The 24,897-nt window shown below is 47.0% G+C and overlaps 1 protein-coding gene across 2 annotated transcripts in view; it reads left to right on the top strand.

Annotated features, from left to right (window-relative positions):
- LOC135056998 (oocyte zinc finger protein XlCOF22-like) overlaps positions 1–24,275 on the top strand; it is an 80,233-nt gene extending 55,958 nt beyond the window's left edge. The window contains exons 2-3 of one of the 2 annotated variants that reach the window (XM_063962848.1): positions 2,922–3,654; positions 22,832–24,275. In XM_063962848.1, coding sequence (XP_063818918.1) covers positions 2,940–3,654; positions 22,832–23,994 — 1,878 coding nt within the window. In that variant the 5' untranslated portion in view covers positions 2,922–2,939 and the 3' untranslated portion in view covers positions 23,995–24,275. Of the gene's footprint in view, positions 1–2,921; positions 3,655–22,828 lie in introns of both variants that reach the window. The other variant, XM_063962847.1, reaches the window with a different exon arrangement.
- The last annotated feature ends 622 nt before the right edge of the window (positions 24,276–24,897 follow it).

Raw genomic sequence — 24,897 nt, 5'->3', positions numbered from 1 at the left:
ATGGTTTGGAGCAATTCCAAAAGACATGTCTGAAATATAAACATGAGGTTGAGGTAGCAGAGAAAAATATAATTGAACGAAAACAGAAATTCTTAAGAGACAAGAATGACTATCTCAACGGTACCATCTTCAGATGGAACAGAAATAAGACATACAGGAATACAATGAGGGAAAAGGTTTCTCTACATCAGAGGTAGAGACATCTGAAAGTGAAATGTCAGATCAGTCAACAGTAAGTAATCAGAGATGTTCACAACATTTTTTAGGGGCAGATCCGAGTGGATAACCAGATACAGGACCCCAAAGAGAACAAGAAGGGGACTCAATAATAAAAAATCAGAGAGAGAGAGAGGAGACTGGGGAAGAAACCCACAGCGGAAGTACAACGCCTTCAGGAGATAACTCCAGAGGACACTATGAAAATCATCAATATCAGTGACAGAATTTTAAATGAGCATCATAAAAGTGTGCTTTCCAAAGGACTGTCATTTCCCCCCACTAAAAATATGGATAGATTTATAGTGGAAAAGGACCTGAACCTCTTAGCAAGGAAGATTATGTTGAGGAAATTTTACCACAATAGGGAAAATGATGCCACAACTACTGATATAGGAGAGATGGAAGTAGATGCCATTAGAGCATTGGGAGATCTGCTACAGAAAAATGATGAATATCAAGGAACATGTTCCGAGAACTATCGTGACATGAGTCTAAGAAAGAAATCAACTTTCTTCCCGAACATTAATATTTGTCCACAAGTTAAAATTTACATGGATTTAGTATCCAAGGATTTGGACAATCTTTATAGTGAAGGGAAGAAAATACTGTATCCCAACCTAACGAAATATGAATGGAAAGCTCTGCAGGATATTGAAAAATGGGACGATGTAGAAATCAAATCATCTGATAAGGGTGGTGATGTTGTAATTTGGAGGAAAGATTACTACCTTGAGTAAATAATGAGGCAATTGAATGGTACATCATGCTATCAAAAATTAATTTTCAATCCCACAGCAAACTTCTTGAAGTGTTATTTACAGCTGATCGAAAAGAGTTATGCCGAAGGAATTATTACTAAGAGGGAAAAATAATTTTTATGGGTGGAGAACCCCAAGGTACCAACCTTCTATGTCCTGCTCAAAATACATAAAAATCCTGACAAACAACCCGGAAGACCTATGGTGTCGGGTATGGGAGGCCTTGCTGAAAAGGTAAGTGTGTTTGTGGCTAAACAAGTCAGAAAGTTTGTTACTGAATTACCATCTTATACAAGGGACACCTTGGACATATTGGCCAAAATAGAAAATCTGACAGTAACATCAGACACATGGCTCTGTACATGCGACGTTGAGTCGCTATATACAAGTATTAATCATGAGAGAGGACTTTGAGCTGTTGAACATTTTCTCAGTATGAGGAATATAAGCAAACTTGACGAATTTACAATTAAACTTTTGGAATTCATTCTAACAAAACATTATTTTGTTTTCAATGAGAGATTTTATCTCCAGACCCAGGGTACAGCGATGGGCAGTACATGTGCGCCTACGTATGCCAATCTGTACCTCGGGTGGTGGGAGCGTGAATCCGTCATTTTGGATAATAATGACATCTATACGAACCACATAACGGGGTGGTTTTGATATATAGATGACATCCTGATACTGTGGGAAGGAGAGAAGGAGCTCCTAATAGAATTCATCAACATCTTGAATCAAAATGAGTTAAATTTAAAGTTAACTTCAGAAATGAGTCAAACATCTATTACTTTCTTTTCTTGGATTTAGCTATTAAATTGAAGAAGATGGTGCAATTACTACTGATTTGTACAGAAAAGCAACTGCCACAAACAGTTCCCATCTTCCAGCAACAATACGAGGAAGTCCCTAAGGGAGAATTTATAAGGATACGTCGTAACTGCTCAAGTAAAGAAAAACGTGAAAAGAGGGCAAAAGAACTGAAAGAAAGGCTTAAACTGAGGGGATACAGTAATAAAAGCATCAAAACCAGCTCCAAAATAGCTGCAAATACAGATAGAAAATCTCTCATTCTCCCCAAAAAAGCAAGAGCTACAGGAGAACAACAACCGGAAATTAGATTCATGGGAACATTCTGTAATGAACACAGAGATACGAGACATCTTACAGAAACATTGCCATGTGGTAATCATGGATGCAGATATAAAAGTAACCTTGGGAGAAAAGGTGCACACAAGTTGGAGAAAGTCACCAAACATAAAAGATACTTTAGTACACGGCCATTTCCTGCGAGATGGTAAACATCATAAAGACAAAAACATCACGAGGTGCTTTCCTTGTGGAGTATACAACACCTGCCAGTATATTCAAAGGACAAAGAAGATTAAAGACCGCTATGGAAAACAAAGAAAGATACATGCTTATATCAACTGTAAATCAGTTGGAGTAGTGTATTGTGGGAAAAAATACATAGGAATGACAAGCAGGCAATTAAGGATACGCATCATGGAGCATATTAGAAACATCAGGAATATATCCATAGATCTCTGAGGAGAATCACAGGATCCCACAGTAGGATCAGGTAGGTGGGATTTAGGGTCTCGCCAATATACCAAAGTGACTGTCACTGGGCTGATACTGAGGTGGGAGTGAAGCAAATTAGAGCAAGTAGGTGACACCGTGCTGCAGTGCAGGGGGCAGATCTGGGAGGAGCGTGTCCAATCTCAAATCTCATTTACTCTGTAAGAATAGAACTGCCCAGTACTTGTTGGGCTTCATGTAAAAGCAGCCTGTATTTACCCTGCATGCAATCACAAGTTTTGTCCAGATGCAAAGTTATATAATGTGCAGAGCAGCTGTGTGTGTCTCATACACTGATATTATACTGTTTCCTCTCAAGTAATTACATCAGGCATTACACTTTATATTCTCTGATCTATTTAGGGGGAACAGCTGACTGATATGAAAATAAATTATATAGACAGAGAAGAAGAAATGTATGTGACTGATAAGAAGCCAGAAGATATAGAGGGAGAAGAAGAGACGTATGTGACTGATATGAAGGCAGAAGATATAGAGGGAGAAGAAGAGATGCATGTGACTGATATGAAGGCAGAAGATACAGAGGGAGAAGAAGAGACGTATGTGACTGATATGAAGGCAGAAGGTATAGAGGGAGAAGCAGAGACGTATGTGACTGATATGAAGGCAGAAGATATAGAGAGAGAAGAAGAGACGTATGTGACTGATATGAAGGCAGAAGATATAGAGGGAGAAGAAGAGACGTATGTGACTGATATGAAGGCAGAAGATATAGAGAGAGAAGAAGAGACGTATGTGACTGATATGAAGGCAGAAGGTATAGAGGGAGAAGAAGAGACGTATGTGACTGATATGAAGGCAGAAGATATAGAGGGAGAAGAAGTGACATATGTGACTGATATGAAGGCAGAAGATACAGAGGGAGAAGAGACGTATGTGACTGATATTAAGGCAGAAGATAAAGAGGGAGAAGAAGAGACGTATGTGACTGATATGAAGGCAGAAGATATAGAGGGAGAAGAAGAGACGTATGTGACTGATATGAAGGCAGAAGATACAGAGGGAGAAGAAGAGACGTATGTGAGGGGTGATCAGCAGTGTAAGGAGGAGGAAATCCCTACAGATATCGGCACAGGTGAGTAATAAACACTAATTACAGAAGTCACATATTATCCTTACTCAGTCACTACAGCAATCTCTTATCCTACACCGTCCTCTATCAGTACAGACTAATGAGGGAATTGTATCTGCCCAGTGAGGTAGCCAGGAGTCATCAGCCCCTATTATACTCCTGCTCTCCCCCTCACATCATGTCACTGTGTGTTACCAGCCAGAGATCTGACCAGTCTCCTCTCCACACTCTCTGGTGTATATCATACATCAGGAGCCATCAGCCCCTATTATACTCCTGCTCTCCCCCTCACATCATGTCACTGTGTGTTACCAGCCAGAGATCTGACCAGTCTCCTCTCCACACTCTCTGGTGTATCTCATACATCAGGAGCCATCAGCCCCTATTATACTCCTGCTCTCCCCCTCACATCATGTCACTGTGTGTTACCAGTCCAGAGTACTGACCAGTCTCCTCTCCACACTCTCTGGTGTATATCATACATCAGGAGCCATCAGCCCCTATTATACTCCTGCTCTCCCCCTCACATCATGTCACTGTGTGTTACCAGCCTAGAGATCTGACCAGTCTCCTCTCCACACTCTCTGGTGTATCTCATACATCAGGAGCCATCAGCCCCTATTATACTCCTGCTCTCCCTCTCATATCATGTCACTGTGTGTTATCAGCCCAGAGATCTGACCAGTCTCCTCCCCACACTCTCTGGTGTATCTCATACATCAGGAGCCATCAGCCCCTATTATACTCCTGCTCTCCCCCTCATATCATGTCACTGTGTGTTATCAGCCCAGAGATCTGACCAGTCTCCTCCCCACACTCTCTGGTGTATCTCATACATCAGGAGCCATCAGCCCCTATTATACTCCTGCTCCCTCCTCGCATCATGTCACTGTGTGTTACCAGCCCAGAGATCTGACCAGTCTCCTCCCCACACTCTCTGGTGTATCTCATACATCAGTACTGGAGGCGTCACTATAATGATCAAATAACTGGTCAGTGTGATGAGACCCCATGTGACATGGGTGGTCATTCCGAGTTGTTCGCTCTGTATTTTTCTTTGCATCGCAGCGATTTTCCGCTAACTGCGCATGCGCAATGTCCGCACTGCGACTGCGCCAAGTAAATTTGCTCTGCAGTTAGGTATTTTACTCACGGTTTTTTCTTCGTTCTGGTGATCGGAGTGTGATTGACAGGAAGTGGGTGTTTCTGGGCGAAAACTGACCGTTTTATGGGTGTGTGCGAAAAAACGCTACCGTTTCTGGGAAAAACGCGGGAGTGGCTGGAGAAGTGGGGGAGTGTCTGGGCGAACGCTGGGTGTGTTTGTGACGTCAAACCAGGAACGACAAGTAACTGATCGCAGATGCCGAGTAAGTCTGGAGCTACTCAGAAACTGCTAAGAGAGGTCTAATCGCAATATAGCGAATCCGTCGGTCGCAATTTTGATAATCGAAGATTCACTCCCAGTAGGCGGCGGCTTAGCGTGTGCAAAGCTGCTAAAAGCAGCTTGCGAGCGAACAACTCGGAATGAGGGCCATTACCCATTATCTTCCTCGAGTAGTGTTAGTGGAGTGACTGATTTTCAGCATGATGTATCCTACACATCACAATACACACTTCACACAAACTGTATTTGTCTTATGTCCTAGAGGATACTGGGAACCATTTAGTACCGTGGGGTATAGACGGGTCCACTTGGAGCCATGGGCACTTTATTTGATAGTGTGCGCTGGCTCCTCCCTCTATGCCCCGCCTAACGGACTCTGTTTAGAAAATGTGCACGGAGGAGCCGGTCACGCTTATGGAAGCTCCTGAAGAGTTTTCTGCATTAATTTTATCTGTTATTTTCAGGCAGGACTAGGTGGCACCAGGCTACCTTCTTCATGGGACTTAGGGGGATAATGGCCCAACCTCTTGAAGGATTAATGGTCCCAATCCCCGCTGATAGGACACTGGCTTCTGAGGGAAATATTTGCAAGTCCCACCACGGCGAGTGTACATTCCCGCAGCACGCTGCCACCCCTAACAGAGCCAGAAGAGTGAACAGTGGGGAGTACTAATCCAGCGTCCTGGTTAGCGGGTCGCCGGCCATTATGGCGGCATGAGGGTATGAAGACGCATGGTTTCTAACCGGGGCAGACTGCGTCTCCAAACTCAGTACACAGTGCAGATGCACAGCTTATGAGGGAGCGAACTGAGTCTCAGTAAACTGTACACAGTACCTACACTGGCAAACACAGACTTAAAACGGCTCTGACTCCATTTTAAGCACTAAATTACCTCAGCCAGTATATAAAAAAAGCGGGAAGACAGCTCGCCATTGCGGGGGCGGGGCTTCACTATGAGTGGATCCAGCAGCTCACCAGCGCCATTTTCCCTCTGCATTGGACACAGACGCTGACTAGACAGGGACACGCAGCTACTCCGGAGAGACTCCAGATTACCTCAGCGATACCAGGGGGTCATAACAGGGGGGAGCGATTATTAGTGTACTAACGACCCGCACGGCAGTGAAAATCTGCTAGCGAGTGACCAACTCGGAATGACCCCCTCAGTCCCCAAACCAGCATCTCAGACCACTACCATTTGTCTGCAAAAACGTACACTGGCCCATAACTTGCAGTCTGACTCTGATGATGATGGGTCAGACATGGAGGAGGGTGAGGCGGACTCAGAGGCGGGGATGCTGCTCTGTCACAGGGAATAGAGGCTCTTATAGAAGCTATCAGAGACGTTCTGCAAATTCCTGATAATGTGACAGAGAAGTGTGAGGAATCTTATTTTAATGTTAAAAAGAAATCCTCCGTCACTTTTCCTGCGTCAATGGAGCTGAATACCCTGTTTGAAGAAACGTGGGTTAACCATGATAGTAAATTTCAAATCCCTAAGAGGTTACTCTCATCCTTTGCTTTTCCTCCTGAGGATAGGAAAAAATGGGAAAATCCACCGATAGTGGATGCATCAGTATCTAGGCTGTTACGTAAAATAATGTTTCCTGTTCCTGGTGCAGCCTCCCTAAAAGACACGGCTGATCATAGAATTGAGACCACACTCAAATCCTTGTACACAGCTGCTTGGCTGGCCCAGAGACCCACTATAGCAGCGGTGGCCAACCAGTGGCTCTTCAGCCACATGCGGCTCTTTCTTTATTCAGATGTGGCTCCCAACACTCAAAATCACATGATCACAACGGATCCGGAAACTGCTGCACTCCAGCCAGACACGCAGCAGCACTACGGGCACTGAGAACTGAGGGAGCCAGATACATGAGGTAAGACACCCACCGGCAAACAGAGGACACATTTGGGGCTGCAGCAATGGCATGAGTTGTGGGAGCTGTAGTGACACATGAGGGTGGCCTGGAGTGACCCATGTGAGAGCTGGCTGGCGTAACACAGGAGGGTGCTTGTAGGAGTGACTCATGGGGAGCTGGTTGGAGTGACATAGGAGGATGGTAGCAGGAGTAACATGGGGGAGCTGGCTGGAGTGATACATGGGGGAGCTGAAGTGTATTTTGTGAATCTGACCTTTTCAATTATTTTATGTGGAAGTGGTTTTTTTAATGTATTTTATATTGGATCTGGCCTTTTCAATGTATTTTATACCAGGGGCGTGGTCTAGCAGGCACAAGGCCACACCCCACTTTTGCACGTGCGCCTTCGGCGTACCTTTGATGTACCTAACTAGATTTTTTGGCTTTTTGTCTGTTACTGGTTGGCCACCCCTGCACTATAGCATGTGCTTGGATCACAAAAGCCATTGCTAAATGGTCAGGTAACCTAATTGAGGGGTTAGATTCCTTATCTAGGGGGGAGGTTGTTTTACTCTTGCAACATATACAGGACTCTGCGAACTTTATGGTGGAAGCCATAAAAGAAATAGGTTTGCTTAATGCATGCACCACTGCTATGGCAGTGTCAGCTACGCCAGTGGACTGCTGATGCGGATTCCAGGAAAGGCATGGAAGGCCTACCATTTACAGGTGAGGCCTTATTTGGAGATGAACTGGATAAATGGATCTCCAAAGCTGCTGCGGATAAGCCCACATATCTTCCTTCCACAGCTCCCCAGTCAGGAAGGCCTACTCAGCTTCCAATTTGCAGTCCTTTCGAACAGCCAAGTTTAAGGGAAAACCAGAGGTTCTTCTATAGCCACCAGAGAGGCGCTAGAGGTAAACCACGAAAACCAGCAACTGCAGGTTCACAGGAACAGAACTCAAGTTCTGCTTCCTCAAAGCCGTCAGCATGACGGTGGACCGCGATGCCTGGAAGACCAGCAGGTGGGAGCCAGACATAAATTTTTCAGTCACATCTGGACGACATCATGCCAGGATCCCTGGGTCATAGGATTTATCTCCCAGGGCTACAGACTGGAGTTTCAGGAGCTCCCACCTTACAGATTCTTCAAATCAGGCTTACCAGTTTCTCAGGAAGCAAGTATAACCTTACAGGACGCCATTCAGAAATTGGTACAGACTCAGGTCATTGTTCCAGTTCCACCTCATCTGCAAAACAAGGGATATTATTCCAACCTGTTTGTAGTACCGAAACCGGACGGTTCAGTAAGGCCATTTTTTAACCTCAAGTCATTGAACCAGTACTTACGGGTGATCAATTCAAGATGGAGTCTCTGAGAGCGGTGATCTCAGGTCTGGAGGAGGGGGAATTCCTAGTGTCTCTGGATATCAAGGATACGTACCTTCATATTCCAATCTGTCCGCCCCTCAGGCTTATCTATGGTTTGCACTGCAGGACTGTCACTTCCAGTTCCAGGCCCTGCCATTTGGTCTCTCCACGGCACAGAGGGTGTTCACCAAGGTGATGGCAGAGATGTTTCTATTACGTCCTTGAGGATGTTGGGGACACCAAAAGAACCAAGGGATATAGACGGATCCGCAGGAAAAATGGGCACTTTAAGACTTAAGACAAAGGGGCGTGGCCTGGCTCCTCCCTTTATATCCCTCCCCAGACTCAGTTTTAGAAATGTGCCCGGAGAGTACACAGGCACTCGGGGGAGCTCTTAGAGTTTCTCTGAAAAGACTTAATATTAGGTTTTTTATTTTGGGGAGATCTGCTGGCTACAGACTCCCTGCTTCGTGGGCAAGAGGGGAGAGCAGTCTAGACCCACTTCTATTGAGTTTCAGGGCTCTCCTGCTGCTGACAGGATGCCTTCAGCTCCTGAGGGGAGAAGAACGCCGGGCGCTCCTGGATGCTCCCTCCCACAGCCTGCCGTCCCCCCTCTTCTAGCCAGAAGTCAGAAGACAGGTGAGTATGTGAGGAAAAGACATCTTCTCTTCAACAAAGACAGCATAGAGGTACCGTGCAGCGTGATTTGCTCAGTGCACACCAGGCTCCCGGACAGTACACACCACTGGGTGCAGGGCGCTGGGGGGGGGGGCCCTGGGGAGCAATTTGGACCTCAAATAAGGCTGGCATGTATAGATATACTGTATATAACCCCCACCAGGATAAATAATTAATGAAATAGCGGGACCGAAGCGCGCCATTACAGGGGGCGGAGCTTCGTCCCCACAGCTCACTTGGCGCCATTTCCTCCTCCAAGCAGCACCGCTGGTCCTTCCTCAAAGCAGCAAGTACCAGGGAATTTATTGCAAAACGGGAGGGGGGGGGCACAGTTATTATTATTATAATATAATATAGCGCTGCAGCTCTGTGACACTTCAGGGTGTTGTCAGACCTGCACAATTTGGCGCTGGGGTGTGAGCTGGCTATCTCCCTTTGTGTTCCTGACAGGCTTTGTGTTTGTGGGATGTCTTTATAGAGGACGACATGTCTGAGGCAGAGTTCTCCTCACCAGGGGATAACTTATTGGGGACACCTCCCGTGTTGGGGGTCCCTTTGTCGGCACAGCCGACTGCTGACTGGATTTCTACGTTGAATGCTTTGAAGGCAAATGTCATACTTTTAAGTCAACAATTTTCTCAGTCTGAATCTAAGATCCAGGTATGGCAGTGATCTATGGAGGATGCCATATTGCACCAGGACCCTATGGGTTCTCTCAAATGTAATATTGACCAGTTAGCTGACACCGACACGGACTCTGAAACCGATGTCGACTATGCAGATTCTAGGTTAGATCCTAAATTGGCAAAGAGTGTTCAGTATATGATTGTGGCAGTTAAAGATGTTTTGCACATTAATGAGGACCCTTTTACACCTGAAACCAGGGTCCTCATTTATGGGGAGAAGAAACGCTCGGTAACGTTTCCCCTCTGTTTTGAACTGAATTCTCTATGTGAGGGTATATGGAATACCCCTGATAAGAAATTCTTGGTCCCTAAAAGAATTCCTGTGGCGTACCCTTTTCCCGCTGCTGATAGGGAAAAATGGGAGACACCCCCCACGGTTCACAAAGCCCTGGCGCGCTTGTCTAAACAGGTGGCCCTCCCTGCGGCTCAGTCAACGACCCTTAAGGAGCCGGCTGACCGTAAGCAGGAGGCTACTTTGAAAGCTATTTTTGCTACCACGGGGACGCAACTCAGACCTCTGCGTCTGCGTGGGTGAGTAGCGCTATTGAAAAGTGGGCAGACGGGTTGTCTTCGGGTTTGGATACTCTTGATAAGGATACTATCCATATGACGCTAGGTTATATCGGAGATGCAGCTGCGTACTTGAAAGAGGCTGCTAGAGACGCTACCCTGCTGAGTGCTAAGGCAAATGCTATGTCAACTGCAGCTAGGCGAGCGCTCTGGACTCACCAGTGGAATGCTGACGCAGATTCCAAGAAAAATATGGAGTCTCTCCCCTTTAAAGGTGGCGAACTCTTTGGTGACGGTCTTACTGATTTAGTGTCGGCAGCTACCGCGGGTAAGTCTACATATTTACCTTTTGTTCCTGCGCAACAAAAGAAACCGCACCATTATAACATGCAGTCCTTTCGGCCCAACAAATATAAAAAAGGCAGAGGAAATTATTTTCTTTCCCACAGAGGAAGAGGGAAGAGGGCACCCGCCTCCTCGGGTTCCCAGGAGCAGAAGTCCTCCCCGGCTTCTGCAAAATCCACAGCATGACACCGGGTCTACTGTACAGGAGACCACTCCGGTGGGGGCACGTCTGAAGCTGTTCAGTCAGGTTTGGGTTCACTCAGACCTAGACCCTTGGGTGTTAAAAATTGTGTCCCAAGGGTACAAACTGGAGTTTCAAGACGCCCCCCCTCGACGTTTTTTCAAATCAACCTTACCAGCCTCGCACCCAGACAGGGATCTGGTCTGTGGGGCGATACAAAAGTTATGTCAAAATCAGGTTGTAGTACCGGTTCCCCTGGAACAGCAAGGGGAGGGCTTTTATTCCAGCCTGTTTGTAGTACCAAAACCGGATGGTTCGGTGAGACCGATCCTCAACCTGAAATCTCTCAATTTCTTTCTAAGGAAATTCAAATTCAAAATGGAGTCCCTCAGAGCAGTGATCTCCAGTCTAGAGGAGGGGGGAGTTCATGGTCTCATTATACATAAAGGATGCATACCTTCCTGTCCCCATCTATCCCCCTCATCAAAGTTACCTGAGATTTGCTGTTCAGAATACTCACTACCAATTTCAAACGTTGCCGTTTGGCCTGTCCACGGCTCCGAGGATTTTCACCAAGGTAATGGTGGAAATGATGGTTCTCCTCCGCAAGCAAGGAGTTACAGTTATCCCGTACTTGGACGATCTCCTGATAAAGGCGAGGTCCAAGGACAAATTGATACAGGACATTGCACTGTCCCTGTCTATTCTGCAATGACACGGCTGGCTTTTAAACTTGCCGAAGTCACAGTTAATCCCGACAACACGGTTGGAGTTTTTGGGCATGATTCTGGACACGGTCCAGCAGAGAGTGTTTCTCCCTTTGCAGAAGGCTCTGGAACTTCAGAGTTTGGTAAAACTCATACTGAAACCAAAAACAGTCTCCATTCATCAATGCATTCGATTGCTGGGGAAAGTGGTTGCAGCATACGAGGCCCTCCAGTTCGGAAGGTTCCATGCCAGGGTGTTTCAGTGGGACCTGTTGGACAAGTGGTCGGGGTCCCACCTTCATATGCACAGGAGAATAGTTCTATCTTCCAACACCAGAATCTCACTCCTGTGGTGGCTCCACAGCTCTCACCTCTTAGCGGGACGCAGGTTCGGGATCCAGGACTGGATCCTAGTGACCACGGATGCAAGTCTCCGAGGTTGGGGGGCTGTCACTCAGGGGGTGACCTTCCAAGGAAGATGGTCAGGTCCAGAAACTCATCTTCACATAAACGTTCTGGAACTGAGAGCCATTTACAACGGCCTTCTACAAGAAGATCATCTTCTTCTAAACCTGCCAATCCTGATCCAGTCGGACAATGTCACGGCAGTAGCATACACAAACCGCCAAGGCGGCACAAAAAGCAGAGCAGCAATGGCGGAATCCATAAAGATTCTTCGCTGGGCGGAGAAGCATGTAAGCGCTCTGTCAGCAATGTTCATTCCAGGAGTGGACAACTGGGAAGCAGACTTCATCAGCAGGCACGACCTAAATCCAGGAGAGTGGAGTCTCCACCAGGATGTCTTCACACTGGTGACAAGTCTCTGGGGGGTTCCCCATATAGACATGATGGCTTCTCACATCAACAAGAAAATTATGAAGTATTGTTCCAGGTCCAGGGACCCTCAGGTGGCGGCAGTGGACGCACTGACGACACATTGGGTGTTTCAGTCGGTATACATATTCCCTCCGCTTCCTCTCATTCCAAGGGTTCTGAGAATTTTGAGAAGAACAAAGTTTCCAGCGCTCCTTGTAGTTCCAGACTGGCCAGGGAGAATTTGGTACCCAGATCTTCAGACATTACTGATAGAAGATCCCTGGCCTCTTCCTCTTCGCGAGGACCTGCTATGACAGGGGCCGTTCGTCTATCAAGACTTACAGCGGCTACGTTTGATGGCATGGCGGTTGAACGCCAGATTTTACCCCAAAAGGGTATTCCCAATGAAGTCATCCCTACCCTTATCCTTGCTAGGAAGGGTGTGACGTCGAAACACTATCACCGTATCTGGAGGAAATATATTTCCTGGTGCGAGTCCAAGAAAGCTCCAGTGGAGAAATTTGACCTTGGACGTTTTCTCCATTTTCTACAGAATGGAGTGGATGTGGGCCTTAAATTAGGCTCCATAAAGGTGCAGATTTCTGCGTTGTCAATTTTCTTTCAGGAACAATTGGCCTCACTTCCTGAGGTGCACATCCAACCTCCCTTTGTGCCCCCTGTGGCACCTTGGGACCTTAATGTGGTTTTAGCATTCCTTAAATCACATTGGTTTGAACCTTTACGTAAAGTGGAGTTGAAATTCCTCACGTGGAAGGTTGCCATATTGTTAGCTTTAGCATCCGCAAGGCGGATGTCTAAGTTGGCGGCCTTGTCTCACAAGAGCCCTTATTTGATTTTTCATGAAGATAGAGCAGAATTGAGGACTAGACAACAATTTCTGCCAAAGGTGGTTTCTTCCTTTCATATAAATCAGCCTATTGTGGTACCAGTGGCTACTGGTGCTTTGGCTGAGGAAAAGGCTCTGGATGTGGTCAGAGCTTTGAAAATGTATGTCGCCAGAACGGCTCCACTTAGGAAAACAGAGTCTCTGTTTGTCCTCTATGCTCCCACTAAGATTGGGTGTCCTGCTTCCAAGCAGACCATCGCCCGCTGGATATGTCAAACGATTCAGCAGGCTCATTCCATGGCAGGCCTGCCATTACCGAAATTGGTTAAGGCCCATTCCACTAGGAAGGTGGGCTCGTCCTGGGTGGCTGCCCGGGGTGTCTCGGCATTGCAACTTTGCCGAACTGCTACTTGGTCGGGGTCAAACACGTTTGCTAAGTTTTACAAGTTTGATACCTTGTCCGATGAAGACCTGAAATTTGGTCAATCGGTGCTGCAGAGTCATCCGCACTCTCCCACCCGTTATAGAGCTTTGGTATGATCCCTTGGTTCTTTTGGTGTCCCCAACATTCTCAAGGACGTAATAGAAAACAGGATTTTAATACCTACCTTCTTTTGGTGTCCCCAACATTCTCAAGGACGTAATAGAAAACAGGATTTTAATACCTACCGGTAAATCCTTTTCTGTAAGTCCGTAGAGGATGTTGGGCTCCCGTCCCAGTGTGTACTGTATCTGCAGTTTAGTTCTGGTTACACACAGGTTGTGTTATGGTTTCTTCAGCTTGTTGCTGAATTTTGTTCATGTCCGTTGACGTGTTCAGTTGAATACCATGTTATTCGGCATGTTTATGGCGTAAGCTGGTAATAGGCTCACCTTGTTATTAATTCCTTTCCTCGAAATGTCCGTCTCTCCGGGCACAGTTCCAAACTGTGTCTGGGGAGGGATATAGAGGGAGGAGCCAGGTCACGCCCCTTTGAAAGTCTTAAAGTGCCCATGTCTCCTGCGGCTCCGTCTATATTCCTTTGTTCTTTTGGTGTCCCCAACATCCTCTACGGACTTATAGAAAAGGATTTACCGGTAGGTATTAAAATCCTGTTTTCTCCTCCGCAAACAGGGAGTGAGCATTATTCCGTACCTGGATGATCTTCTGATAAAGGTGTCGTCCAGAGAGAGGTTGTTGGACAGCATTGCCCTCTCAACCAGATTACTCCGGGATCATGGGTGGATTCTGAACCTTCTGAAATCTCACCTAGAGCCAACACTGAGGCTTCCATTCCTGGGGATGATACTGGACACAGTCGCAGAAGGTGTTCCTTCTGTTGGAAAAGGCATTGGTAATCCAGTCGATGGTTGGGGATGTCCTGAAGCCAACCTGGATATCGGTGCATCTATGCATTCGTCTTCTGGGAAAACTGGGAAAAATACTTCAGTACAGAAGATTTCACGCAAGACCTTTCCAGCTTGATCTGTTGGACAAGTGGTCTGGATCGCATCTTCACATGCACCAGAGGATTAGTCTGTCGCAAAGAGCCAGGATTTCTTTTCTACTGTATAGTGGCTTCAGACTTCTCACCTAATCGAGGGTCGTCTGTTCGGGATTCAGAATTTGATTCTGCTAGCCACAGACGCAAGCCTCAGAGGTAGAGGTTGAGGAGCAGTCACCTATGGGGTGCAATTTCAGCGAAGATGGTCAAGTCAGAAAGTTGTCCTTCCAATCAACATTCTGTAACTCAGGGCTATATACAACGCTTTTCTGCAAGGCTCATATCTTTTTCAAGATCAGGCCATTCGGGTCAGGTCAGACAATGTGACGGTGGTAACGTACATATACCGACAAGGCGGAACAAAAAGCAGAGCAGCAATGTCAGAGGTGACCAGCATTCTCCTCTGGGCAGAAAAACACGCTGTGGCATTGTCAGTGGTCTTCATTCCGGGAGTAGACAACTGGGAAGCAGACTTCCTCAGCAGACACAACCTGCACCCGGGGGAGTGGGGCCCACACCCGGAGGTGTTCACGTACTTCATACGTCGGTGGGAATATCCACAGATCGACATGATGGCCTCTCGTCTCAAGAAGCTCAAGCAGTGTTGTTCCAGGTCGAGAGACCCACAGGCAGTGGTGGTGGATGCTCTGGTGACTCCATGGATCTATCAGATGGTGTATGTGTTTCCTCCACTTCCTCTGATCCCAAGAATTCTCAAAATAATAAAAAGGGAAAAGGTTCAGACAATCCTCATTGCTCTGGACTGGCCAAGAAGGGCCTGGTACGCGGACCTTCTGGAGATGCTATTAAAAGGTCCGTGGCCTCTACCGTTTTGCGAGGATCCCCTGCAACAGGGCCCGTTTGTCTTTCAAGACTTACCGCAGCTACGTTTGACGTTGGAAGTTGAATGGCTAATTCTAGCCCGGAAGGGGATGCCGTACAAGGTCATCCCGACTATGATCCAAGTCAGAAAGGGGGTAACGTCTAAACATTACCACCGTATTTGGAAGAAATACATCTCTTGGTGTGAGAACAGGAAATTTTCTGCGGTGGAATTTCATCTGGGACATTTACTGCTTTTTCTACAGTCAGGTGTGGATGTGGGCCTATGTCTAGGCTCCATAAAAGTCCAGATTTCAGCCTTATCCATTTTCTTTTAGAAACAATTGGCTTCTCTCCCTGAGGTCTAGACATTCTTGAAAGGTGTTCTGCACATCCAACGTCCCTTTGTGCCTCCCACGGCACCTTGGAATCTCAATTTAGTGCTGTAGTTCCTCCATTCGGACTGGTTTGAACCGTTACTGAAGGTTGACGTAAAATATCTTACGTGGAAGACCGTCACACTGTTGGCCTTGGCTTCAGCAAGACGTGTGTCAGAGCTGGGGGCGTTGTCTCACAAGAGCCCCTATTTAATTTTCCAAGAAGACAGAGCTGAACTCAAAACTCACCAGCAATTTCTTCCAAAAGTGGTGTCTCCTTTTCACATCAACCAACCTATTGTGGTTGCGGTTGTTACCGAAACCTCTGCTACTTCAAAGTCTTTGGATGTTGTGAGGGCTTTGAAGGTGTATGTAATGCGAACGGCTCATCACAGAATTTTGGACTTGCTGTTTGTTCTTTATGATCCCATTAAAATTGGGTGTCCTGCTTCAAAGCAGTCCATTGCATGCTGGATCAGGTTCACTATCTAGCATGCTTATTCCACGGCAGGATTACCGGTTCCAAGATCTGTACAGGCCCACTCTACTAGGTCAGTGGGTTCTTCTTGGGCAGCTGCCTGGGGTGTCTCGGCTTTACAGCTCTGCCAAGCAGCTACTTGGTGAGGTTCGAACACGTTTGCTAAGTTCTACAAGTTCGATACTTTGGACTCTAAGGACCTTAAGTTTGGTCATTCAGTTCTGCAGGAACCTCAGCACTCTCCCACCCGATTTGGGAGCTTTGGTCCTTCCCCATGGTAAAATGGTTCCCAGTATCCTTTAGGACGTAAGAGAAAATAGGATTTTAATTACCTACCGGTAAATCCTTTTCTCGTGGTCCGTAGAGGTTGCTGGGCACCCGCCCAGTGCTTCGTACTTCCTGCACTGTTATTTCGTTAAGTATTGTTGATTTATTCAGCCATTGCTGTTCCTCTTTTACAGTTTGGTTAGCATGGCTTTCCTCTTGTTCGTGTGTGCTGGTTCGGAATCTCACCACTGTCCTTTTGTATCCTTCTCTCAAAGTATGTCCCTCCTCGGGCACAGTTTCCTAGACTGAGTCTGGTAGGAGGGGCATAGAGTGAGGAGCCAGCCCATACTATCAAATTCTTAAAGTGCCCATGGCTATACTCATGGTACTAAATGGTTCCCAGTATCCTCTACAGATTACGAGAAAAGGATTTACCAGTAGGTAATTAAAATCCTATTTTTCTCACTCACACAGAGCTATAACCACACTCCTGTCATTATACAATGGCTGCCTCCAGGCTTTGTTCATGGAGGCTCCGTACTAATGCTCTTTATCTGCTGATCTGTCTCTGTATCCTGCTCTAACCTTCTGATGTCTTCCTATTTCTGATGTTGCTTGTCTGTGTCCTGCACCATTCCCCTACCCTGTCCTGCTGCCTCCCCGCTCTGTGCTCTGCGCCATTCCCCTACCCTGTCCTGCTGCTTCACCGCTCTGTGCCCTGCACCATTCCCCTACCCTGTCCTGCTGTCTCCCTGCTCTGTGCCCTGTACTATTCCTCTACCCTGTCCTGCTGCCTCCCCGCTCTGTGCCCTGCACCATTCCCCTACCCTGTCCTGCTGCCTCACCGCTCTGTGCCCTGCACCATTCCCCTACCGTGTCCTGCTGCCTCCCCCGCTCTGTGCCCTGCACCATTCCCCTACCGTGTCCTGCTGCCTCCCCCGCTCTGTGCCCTGCACTATTTCCCTACACTGTCCTGCTGCCTCCCCCACTCTGTGCCCTGCACTATTTCCCTACCCTGTCCTGCTGCCTCCCCTGCTTTCTGCCCTTCACCATTCCCCTATCCTGTCCTGCTGCCTCCCCCGCTCTGTGCCCTGCACCATTCCCCTATCCTGTCCTGCTGCCTTCCCCGCTCTGTGCCCTGCACACATATACTGTATTTCTACAGCGGGGTACACTGGGATTCCACAGGGAATAGATTGGGGTGTAGAGTTTGATCTTGATCCGAGGCACCACAGCCTAAAGCTTTGACTGTTCCCAGGATGCACTGCACCATCTCCTCTATAACCCCGCCTCCAGGCACTGGAGCTGTTTTTAAGTTGGTGCCTGCAGTGCATCCCAGCTACTACACATCCCAGCAGGCCCTTTTAGCTTTCCCAAATAGAAAAGCAGTAGCAGAGCATCATGAGACTTGAAGTTTCACAACAGCTGGAGAGCCGCAGGTTGGCCAGGCCTGCTATATGGTATCCCAGGACATACAGAATGCTTATCTCCACATACCTATTGCCATTTCACATCTGCAATATCTGCGGTTTGCTATTGGCAACCTACATTACCAATTCCAGGCTCTGCCATTTGGACTGACCACAGCTTCTCGGATCTTCACCAAGGTAATGGCTGTGATGACGGCCCATGTCCGTCGTCAGGGAATCAGAATCCTGTTGTATCTGGACGAATTGCTGATCTGGGCAAACCCCCAAGATGTTCTCCTCAGTCATCTGGAACTGATGGTACAATTCCTACAAGCCCACGGGTGGCTCATCAACTGGAAAAAGTTCTCACTGGTCCCTGCTCGGAGCATGGTGCACCTGGGGTCTGTTATGATTCCCAGCACTCCTGACCAGAGGAGATCTTATGACAATGACCAGAGCGCTGGAATGGAATGCTGGTAACGGGAGCAGGAAAGACTAGTTGCCCCTGGCGCCCTAACTCTATTGTCTCACCCGTGCTATCGGAAATCCCTTGCGAGGCTATGGTTTCTTGAGCCCTTGGCAGCCACGTTTGAAGGGCGGATTATGTCTGCCCAACTCCGGTGCCCCCCGGTCTTAATGAGAGACAAAGGGAAATCCGAGGCAGGATGATAACAAGAGGACCTCTGACTGACAACAGGCCAGGGGCAACAAGCTAACTAGCAAAGACCTGAAGTATGTGCGGAAAAACCGCCAGGGAAAAGGACAACCAAAAATCCACTTGTCCAATACTCCTACCCAGCACCGCCGGATACCAGAGTGGACCTGTGGAAGCGGAACCCTCCGCAAAATGCTCCAAAACACAAATAATAAATGGTAAAGCGGCCAAGCCGCAACACACGGCAAAGCCGCGACTCACGAACACCACTGGATGTTAAACGGTGATCAGTCAGGACTCCAGGAACAAGATGACAACTTCCGAGTACAGGACTACTGGAGACTGGAACGACCGGATACAGCAAGACTGGAAACAGACTCTCAGCAAACAAGGACAGCATGCAGGAAGCTATTACCGGCGTCTGTGAGAAGCCCTGAGAGTGCATATAAACAGGAGTCCTCCAATCAGCTGCTGACAGGGCTGATTACATAAATGCCGTGCAGCTGCCTTGCTGCACGGCCAGGAAACAGGTGCACAATCATTTTAACTGGACCCAGCAACGGGGAACGCGGTCCGCCAGTGGCGTCCCCGTTGCTAGGGTCCGTGCGGCTCAGTGCGCCCGGCGTCTAGCGTTGCCAGGGAGCCGGCGGCTGTACGCGTACGGCGTCCCGGGTTGCTAGGCGCCGGGCCGCACCGACGAGCGGACCCCAGCGCCTAACAGGGTCACTGCTGGACACACACAGTCAAAGATTGTTTCTGTCTCCAGAGAAAGTCCTGAAACTTAAGGACAGGATCAGATACTTCCTCTCTCGCCCAGGAGTGTCGATACACTCGGCGATGCAAGTACTAGGCCTCATGGTGTTGGCTTTCTACATGGTGGAATACACTCAATTTCATTCCCGCCCTCTGCAAACGTTAATCCTCTCCAACTGGGATGGCCGGCCTCAGTAGATCAGGTCTCAAATGATTTCCTTGACTCCGGATGTCTGTCTGCCACTGAACTGGTGGCTACAGGACCAACAGTTGATCATGGGTCATCCCTTCTGGATCTCCAACTGAGTCCTTCTGACAAAGGATGCCAGTCTGAGAGGTTGGGGCGCAGTGTTGGAGCAACACTCTCTCCAGGGTCGATGGACCAGGGAGGAATCTCTCCTCCCAATAAACACTCTGGAATTGCGGGCAGTGCTCAATGCTTTGACACTTACCCTGCCTCTAGTACGGAACAGGCCTGTTCAAGTACAATCAGACAACGGCACCACGGTGGCGTATATAAATCATCAAGGTGGCACTCGAAGCCGCATGGCAATTCTGGAAGTATCAAAAATTCTCATTTCGGCGGAACGCCATCTGCCAGCAATGTCGGCAGTGTTCATTCCCGGAGTCCTCAACTGGGAAGCGTATTTCCTCAGTCATCAAGACGTTCACTCTGTAGAGTGGTGTCTTCATGCGGAAGCCTTTCAACTCCTAGTGGACAAGTGGGGCTTACCAGATGTAGACCTGATGGCGTCTCGACACAATCATAAAGTTCCGGTCTTCAGATCAAGTACAAGGGATCCTCAAGCAAAGTTCATGGACGTACTGGCAATTCCATGGAACTTTCGGCTGCCCTATGTGTACCCTTCAGTGTCACTCCTGCCCAGGGCACTACGGAAGTTCAAGCAAGAAAGTGGAATACTACCTCTAGTTGCTCCGGCGTGGCCGAGTCGGCATTGGTTCTCAGACCTGCAGGGTCCTCTTCTACTTCCTCAATTCCCAGACCTACTCGTTCAGGGCCCTTGTGTCTACCCAGTCCTGGCCAGACTGGCTTTGACAGCGTGGCTCTTGAAGCTTCACTCCTGAGGGTCAAAAGATTCTCTGAGGCGGTTATCCTAACTGTGCTAAGGGCCCACAAACCTGCTTCTGCACGGATTTATTATAGAGTCTGGAATTCTTACTTCACCTGGTGTGCTGCTAAGAATTACGATGCTTACAAGTTTAGTTCTTCCAGACTTCTGGTGTTTTGCAACAAGGCCTGGATTTAGGACTTCGTCTGGCGTCCCTTAAGGTTCACATATCTGCCTTGTCAGTGTGGTATCAGAGAAAAATTGTGTCTATACCTGATGTTCATACATTCACTCAGAGTGTATTACAGATTCAGCCTCCCTATGTCCCTCCTGTGGCTCCATAGGATCTGTCTGTTGTCCTGAACGCCCTTCAAGAGTCTCCATTTGAACCTCTTGAGACAGTGACCTTAAATGGCTCACCGCCAAGGTCCTGTTTTTACTGGTTATTGCCTCTGCTAGAAGGGTATTGGACTTAGGAGTGTTGTCCTGTCGTCCACCCTTTCTGATATTTAATCGTGACCAGGCAGTTTTTAGAACTCGCCCAGGTTATTTGCCAAAGGTGGTGTCTTCTTTTCACCTTAACCAAGAGATTGTGGTTCTGGCTTCAACTCTTCTGGATTGTCCTCCAAAGAAAGGTCTTTGGATGTGGTATGGGCTCTCCGTATCTACATGGATAGGACTACCTCTATCAGGAGGTCAGATACCTTGTTTGTACTTTTTGGTTTTCACAAACGTGGCTGGCCTGCAAATAAGCAAACCTTGGCCAGATGGATTAGAATGGTGATTGCACAAGCCTATGCACAGACTGGACTCCCAGCTCCTGCTGCTATCAAAGCCCTTTCTACTCGGCGTTGGACCTTCTTGGGCGGCCCACCCTGGTGCGTCCGCTGAACAATTGTGCAAGGTGGCTCCGTGGTCCTCAGTGAACACGTTCATTAGGTTTTGTGCCTTTGATACTTCCGCCTCCCAGGATGCTTCCTTTGGACGCCGGGTTCTTGTGCCTGCTACAGTGCATCCACTCCCATGAGGAACTGCTTTGACATACCCAATGCATTCCCTGTGGAATCCCAGTGTACCCTGCTGCAGAAAAGGAGATTTATGGTAGACTTACCATGGTTAAATCTCTTTCTGCGATGTACACTGGATTCCACAGGGTGCCCACCCTGACGCACTTAGCTTCTTTGGGTTTGTAGGGCATTAACCGTTAGAACCACATTCTCACGACAGGAGAAGGGACTATGTGAATAACATCTACCGTCTCTTTTACCTGCTACTGCATTGGACTGGTTAACGAAACTGAGCTCCAGTGCTTGGAGGCGGGATTATGGAGAAGGTGGGGCAGTGCATCCTAGGAATAGTAAAAGCTTTAGCCTGTTGGTGCCTCGGATCAAGATCCAACTCTACAGCCCAATGTATTCCCTGTGGAACCCAGTGTACCTCGCAGAAAGAGATTTAACCATGGTAAGTCTACCATAAATCTCCTTATATAACCACTTGGAGCACTTTGTGTAGTGTGGATGCAGTTGTTGGTAATTAGCACACAAGTGTCCCGTGTTTATGAGTGAGGCGGTCTGGATGGATATTGTGGTTCAGCAACGTCACTGGCTGATGAGGCTTCCTGCTCTGTGATGCTGGCTAGGGAATGTTACCCAGCAAAGTCTGCATTATGGGGGGATATCCATTGGTGATGTGCTATCTGCATGTCCCTGTGGCCGGGGGCTATGACATGTGCTGATAATGTGGTTGTGATATTGTAAGCCAGTGTTGTATCTGATCCGTGAGTGTATTTATTTGTTGTTTGTGCATTTGTAATGTGGTCAAAGGTTGTTTTTTTTAATGGATGCGCTACTTTTGTGTAAAAAAAAAAAAAAAAACCCGGGATGATAGCGCGATTAATAACTAATTAATAACTGATGGTCTTCAATTAGAGCCCTTTTTTTTCCAGGAGAAAATGTTGCGTTATCGGGCGATCACCCATGGGTTCAGGGTTAATCCTATGTGTTGTCAAGGCTCTGTGGGCTATATCTTAGCATAATCCCAGATAAGCGCTGTGTATTTGACTATGCGATTCCCCCGGGGGATTATTTAAGCGGTAAAGTACCACGGGTAATTGAATAGCCCCTAAAGTTTGCAGGTTTAAATGAATCCGCTAAACCTCTTTGTTAGTAATAGTAAGATAGCGGCGTAGTGGTTAGCATTGCTGTCTCACAGCACTGAAGTCATGAGTTCAATTCCTGAACTGTGTGGAGTTTGTTTGTGTTTGCACAATTACTCCAAAAATCATACTGGTAGGTTAATTGGCTTCTGATAACAAATTGACCCTAGTGTGTGCGTGTGGTAGGGAATATAGAGTGTAAGCTCCCCTGGTGGACCTGATGTGAATGTCTAAATATTCTCTGTACAGTGTAATATGTAGGCGCTATATAAAGATCTGTGAATAATAATAATAATACAGCTATTTTATCTCCAGTAGATGGAGGCACAAGCCGGAATGCCTTGGAGGGAGATCTCATCTTGTCTGCAGATACTAAAACAGAAGATAACATCACACCAGATTCTCCAGGAGACAGTGCTGTTATGCTAAATATACATCCAGTACCTCACAGCGCAGATATATCATCCAATCCCTCTAATCACGAGGACTATTCTCCTGATACCTCAGCTTTTGTAACACATAGTGCAGCTCATACACCTGATAATATATTCCCCTGTTCCGAGTGTGGGAAATGTTTTACACTTAAATCACATCTTGTTACACATCAGAGAAGTCACACAGGTGAGAAGCCATTTCCATGCTCTGAGTGTGGGAAATGTTTTACACTTAAATCATATCTTGTTAGCCATCAGAGAATTCACACAGATGAGAAGCCATTTCCATGCTCTGACTGTGGGAAATGTTTTACACTTAAATCATATCTTGTTACACATCAGAGAAGTCACACAGGCGAGAAGCCATTTCCATGCTCTGAGTGTGGGAAATGTTTTACACTTAAATCATATCTTGTTACACATCAGAGAAGTCACACAGGTGAGAAGCCATTTCCATGCTCTGAGTGTGGGAAATGTTTTACACAGAAATCAAATCTTGTTACACATCAGAGAAGTCACACAGGTGAAAAGCCATTTACATGCTCTGAGTGTGGGAAATGTTTTACACAGAAATTAAAGCTGGTTAGCCATCAGAGCAGTCACACAGGTGAGAAGCCATTTCCATGCTCTGAGTGTGGGAAATGTTTTACACTTAAATCAAATCTTGTTAACCATCAGAGAAGTCACACAGGTGAGAAGCCATTTCCATGCTCTGACTGTGGGAAATGTTTTAGATGGAAATCACAAATTGTTACACATCAGAGAAGTCACACAGGTGAGAAGCCATTTCCATGCTCTGAGTGTGGGAAATGTTTTACACTTAAATCATATCTTGTTAAACATCAGAGAAGTCACACAGGTGAGAAGCCATTTCCATGCTCTGACTGTGGGAAATGTTTTACACAGAAATCACATCTTGTTACACATCAGAGAAGTCACACAGTTGAAAAGCCATTTCCATGCTCTGAGTGTGGAAAATGTTTTACACGTAAATCACGTCTTGTTACGCATCAGATTTCACACAGGAGAAGCATTACTATGAGTTGATACAAAACAGGGTTGAAGCAACACTCCTGTCACACACTATTTTAACACGTTATGTTATCCTTCCACAGATAATTGGAATGTGTGTCATTAATATAAGATGACTAGATCACTCCAGCAAAACTTTTAGTAATTTCTCCTATATATTTTTCTGTATAATATTTCCTATATATGTAATTTAGTCTAGATGTTGCCAGCACTCTCCACAGTAATACCAGACCACATAACTGTTATGTATGGGTTACATTGTATGGATTTCAGTCACAGATAAACGATAAAACACATTATCATCTTGTAAAAACATTTTATTCTGGAAACGTATGGGTAGAATCCAGCAATTGCTGTTCTGGAATGGTGGAGAAATGGTGAAGCACGAACCACAAAGTATTTCCTGGAGGTTAGAAAAAAAAACTATTTACTTTCTTTTCACTTTGCAATTTATTGAAACCTAATTATTTTGTCAAAAAGCTAGCTAATTATATTTTCTGGGGGTAAAAATATTGTGTGGGTCTCTACATCAGCACCTAATGAGCTGGCTAATTAGCTTCTATAAAACTATACCCCTCTGATCCCTCCTAACTCAGTGCTGAAGGGGCAGGTATCTCCCCTGTTCTCCATAGATGTCCAGGTTGGGTATGTGTGTCAGTGCTGAAGGAGCAGGTATCTCCCCTCTTCTCCATAGATGCCCAGGTTGGGTATGTGTGTCAGTGCGGTGTCTCTCCTTACTGGTTACAGGCTCTCTAAAGAGCAGATACTGGTGGCTGAGAAGACGCTGTTTTCACACAGTTCTGGACAGATTCAGGGGTTTCAGAAGCAGGGGGAAGGCGGGAGGCACTGCGGTAACATCCCCAGGAGTGAGGGACAAGCCAGGTGCCCGCACTCTGCCAGCAGCACATGAAGATGTTA

Source organism: Pseudophryne corroboree, chromosome 3, assembly GCF_028390025.1.
Source record: "Pseudophryne corroboree isolate aPseCor3 chromosome 3, aPseCor3.hap2, whole genome shotgun sequence".
In the NCBI taxonomy this organism is placed as follows: Eukaryota; Metazoa; Chordata; class Amphibia; order Anura; family Myobatrachidae; genus Pseudophryne; species Pseudophryne corroboree.
This window is presented reverse-complemented; position numbering and strand designations above follow the sequence as displayed.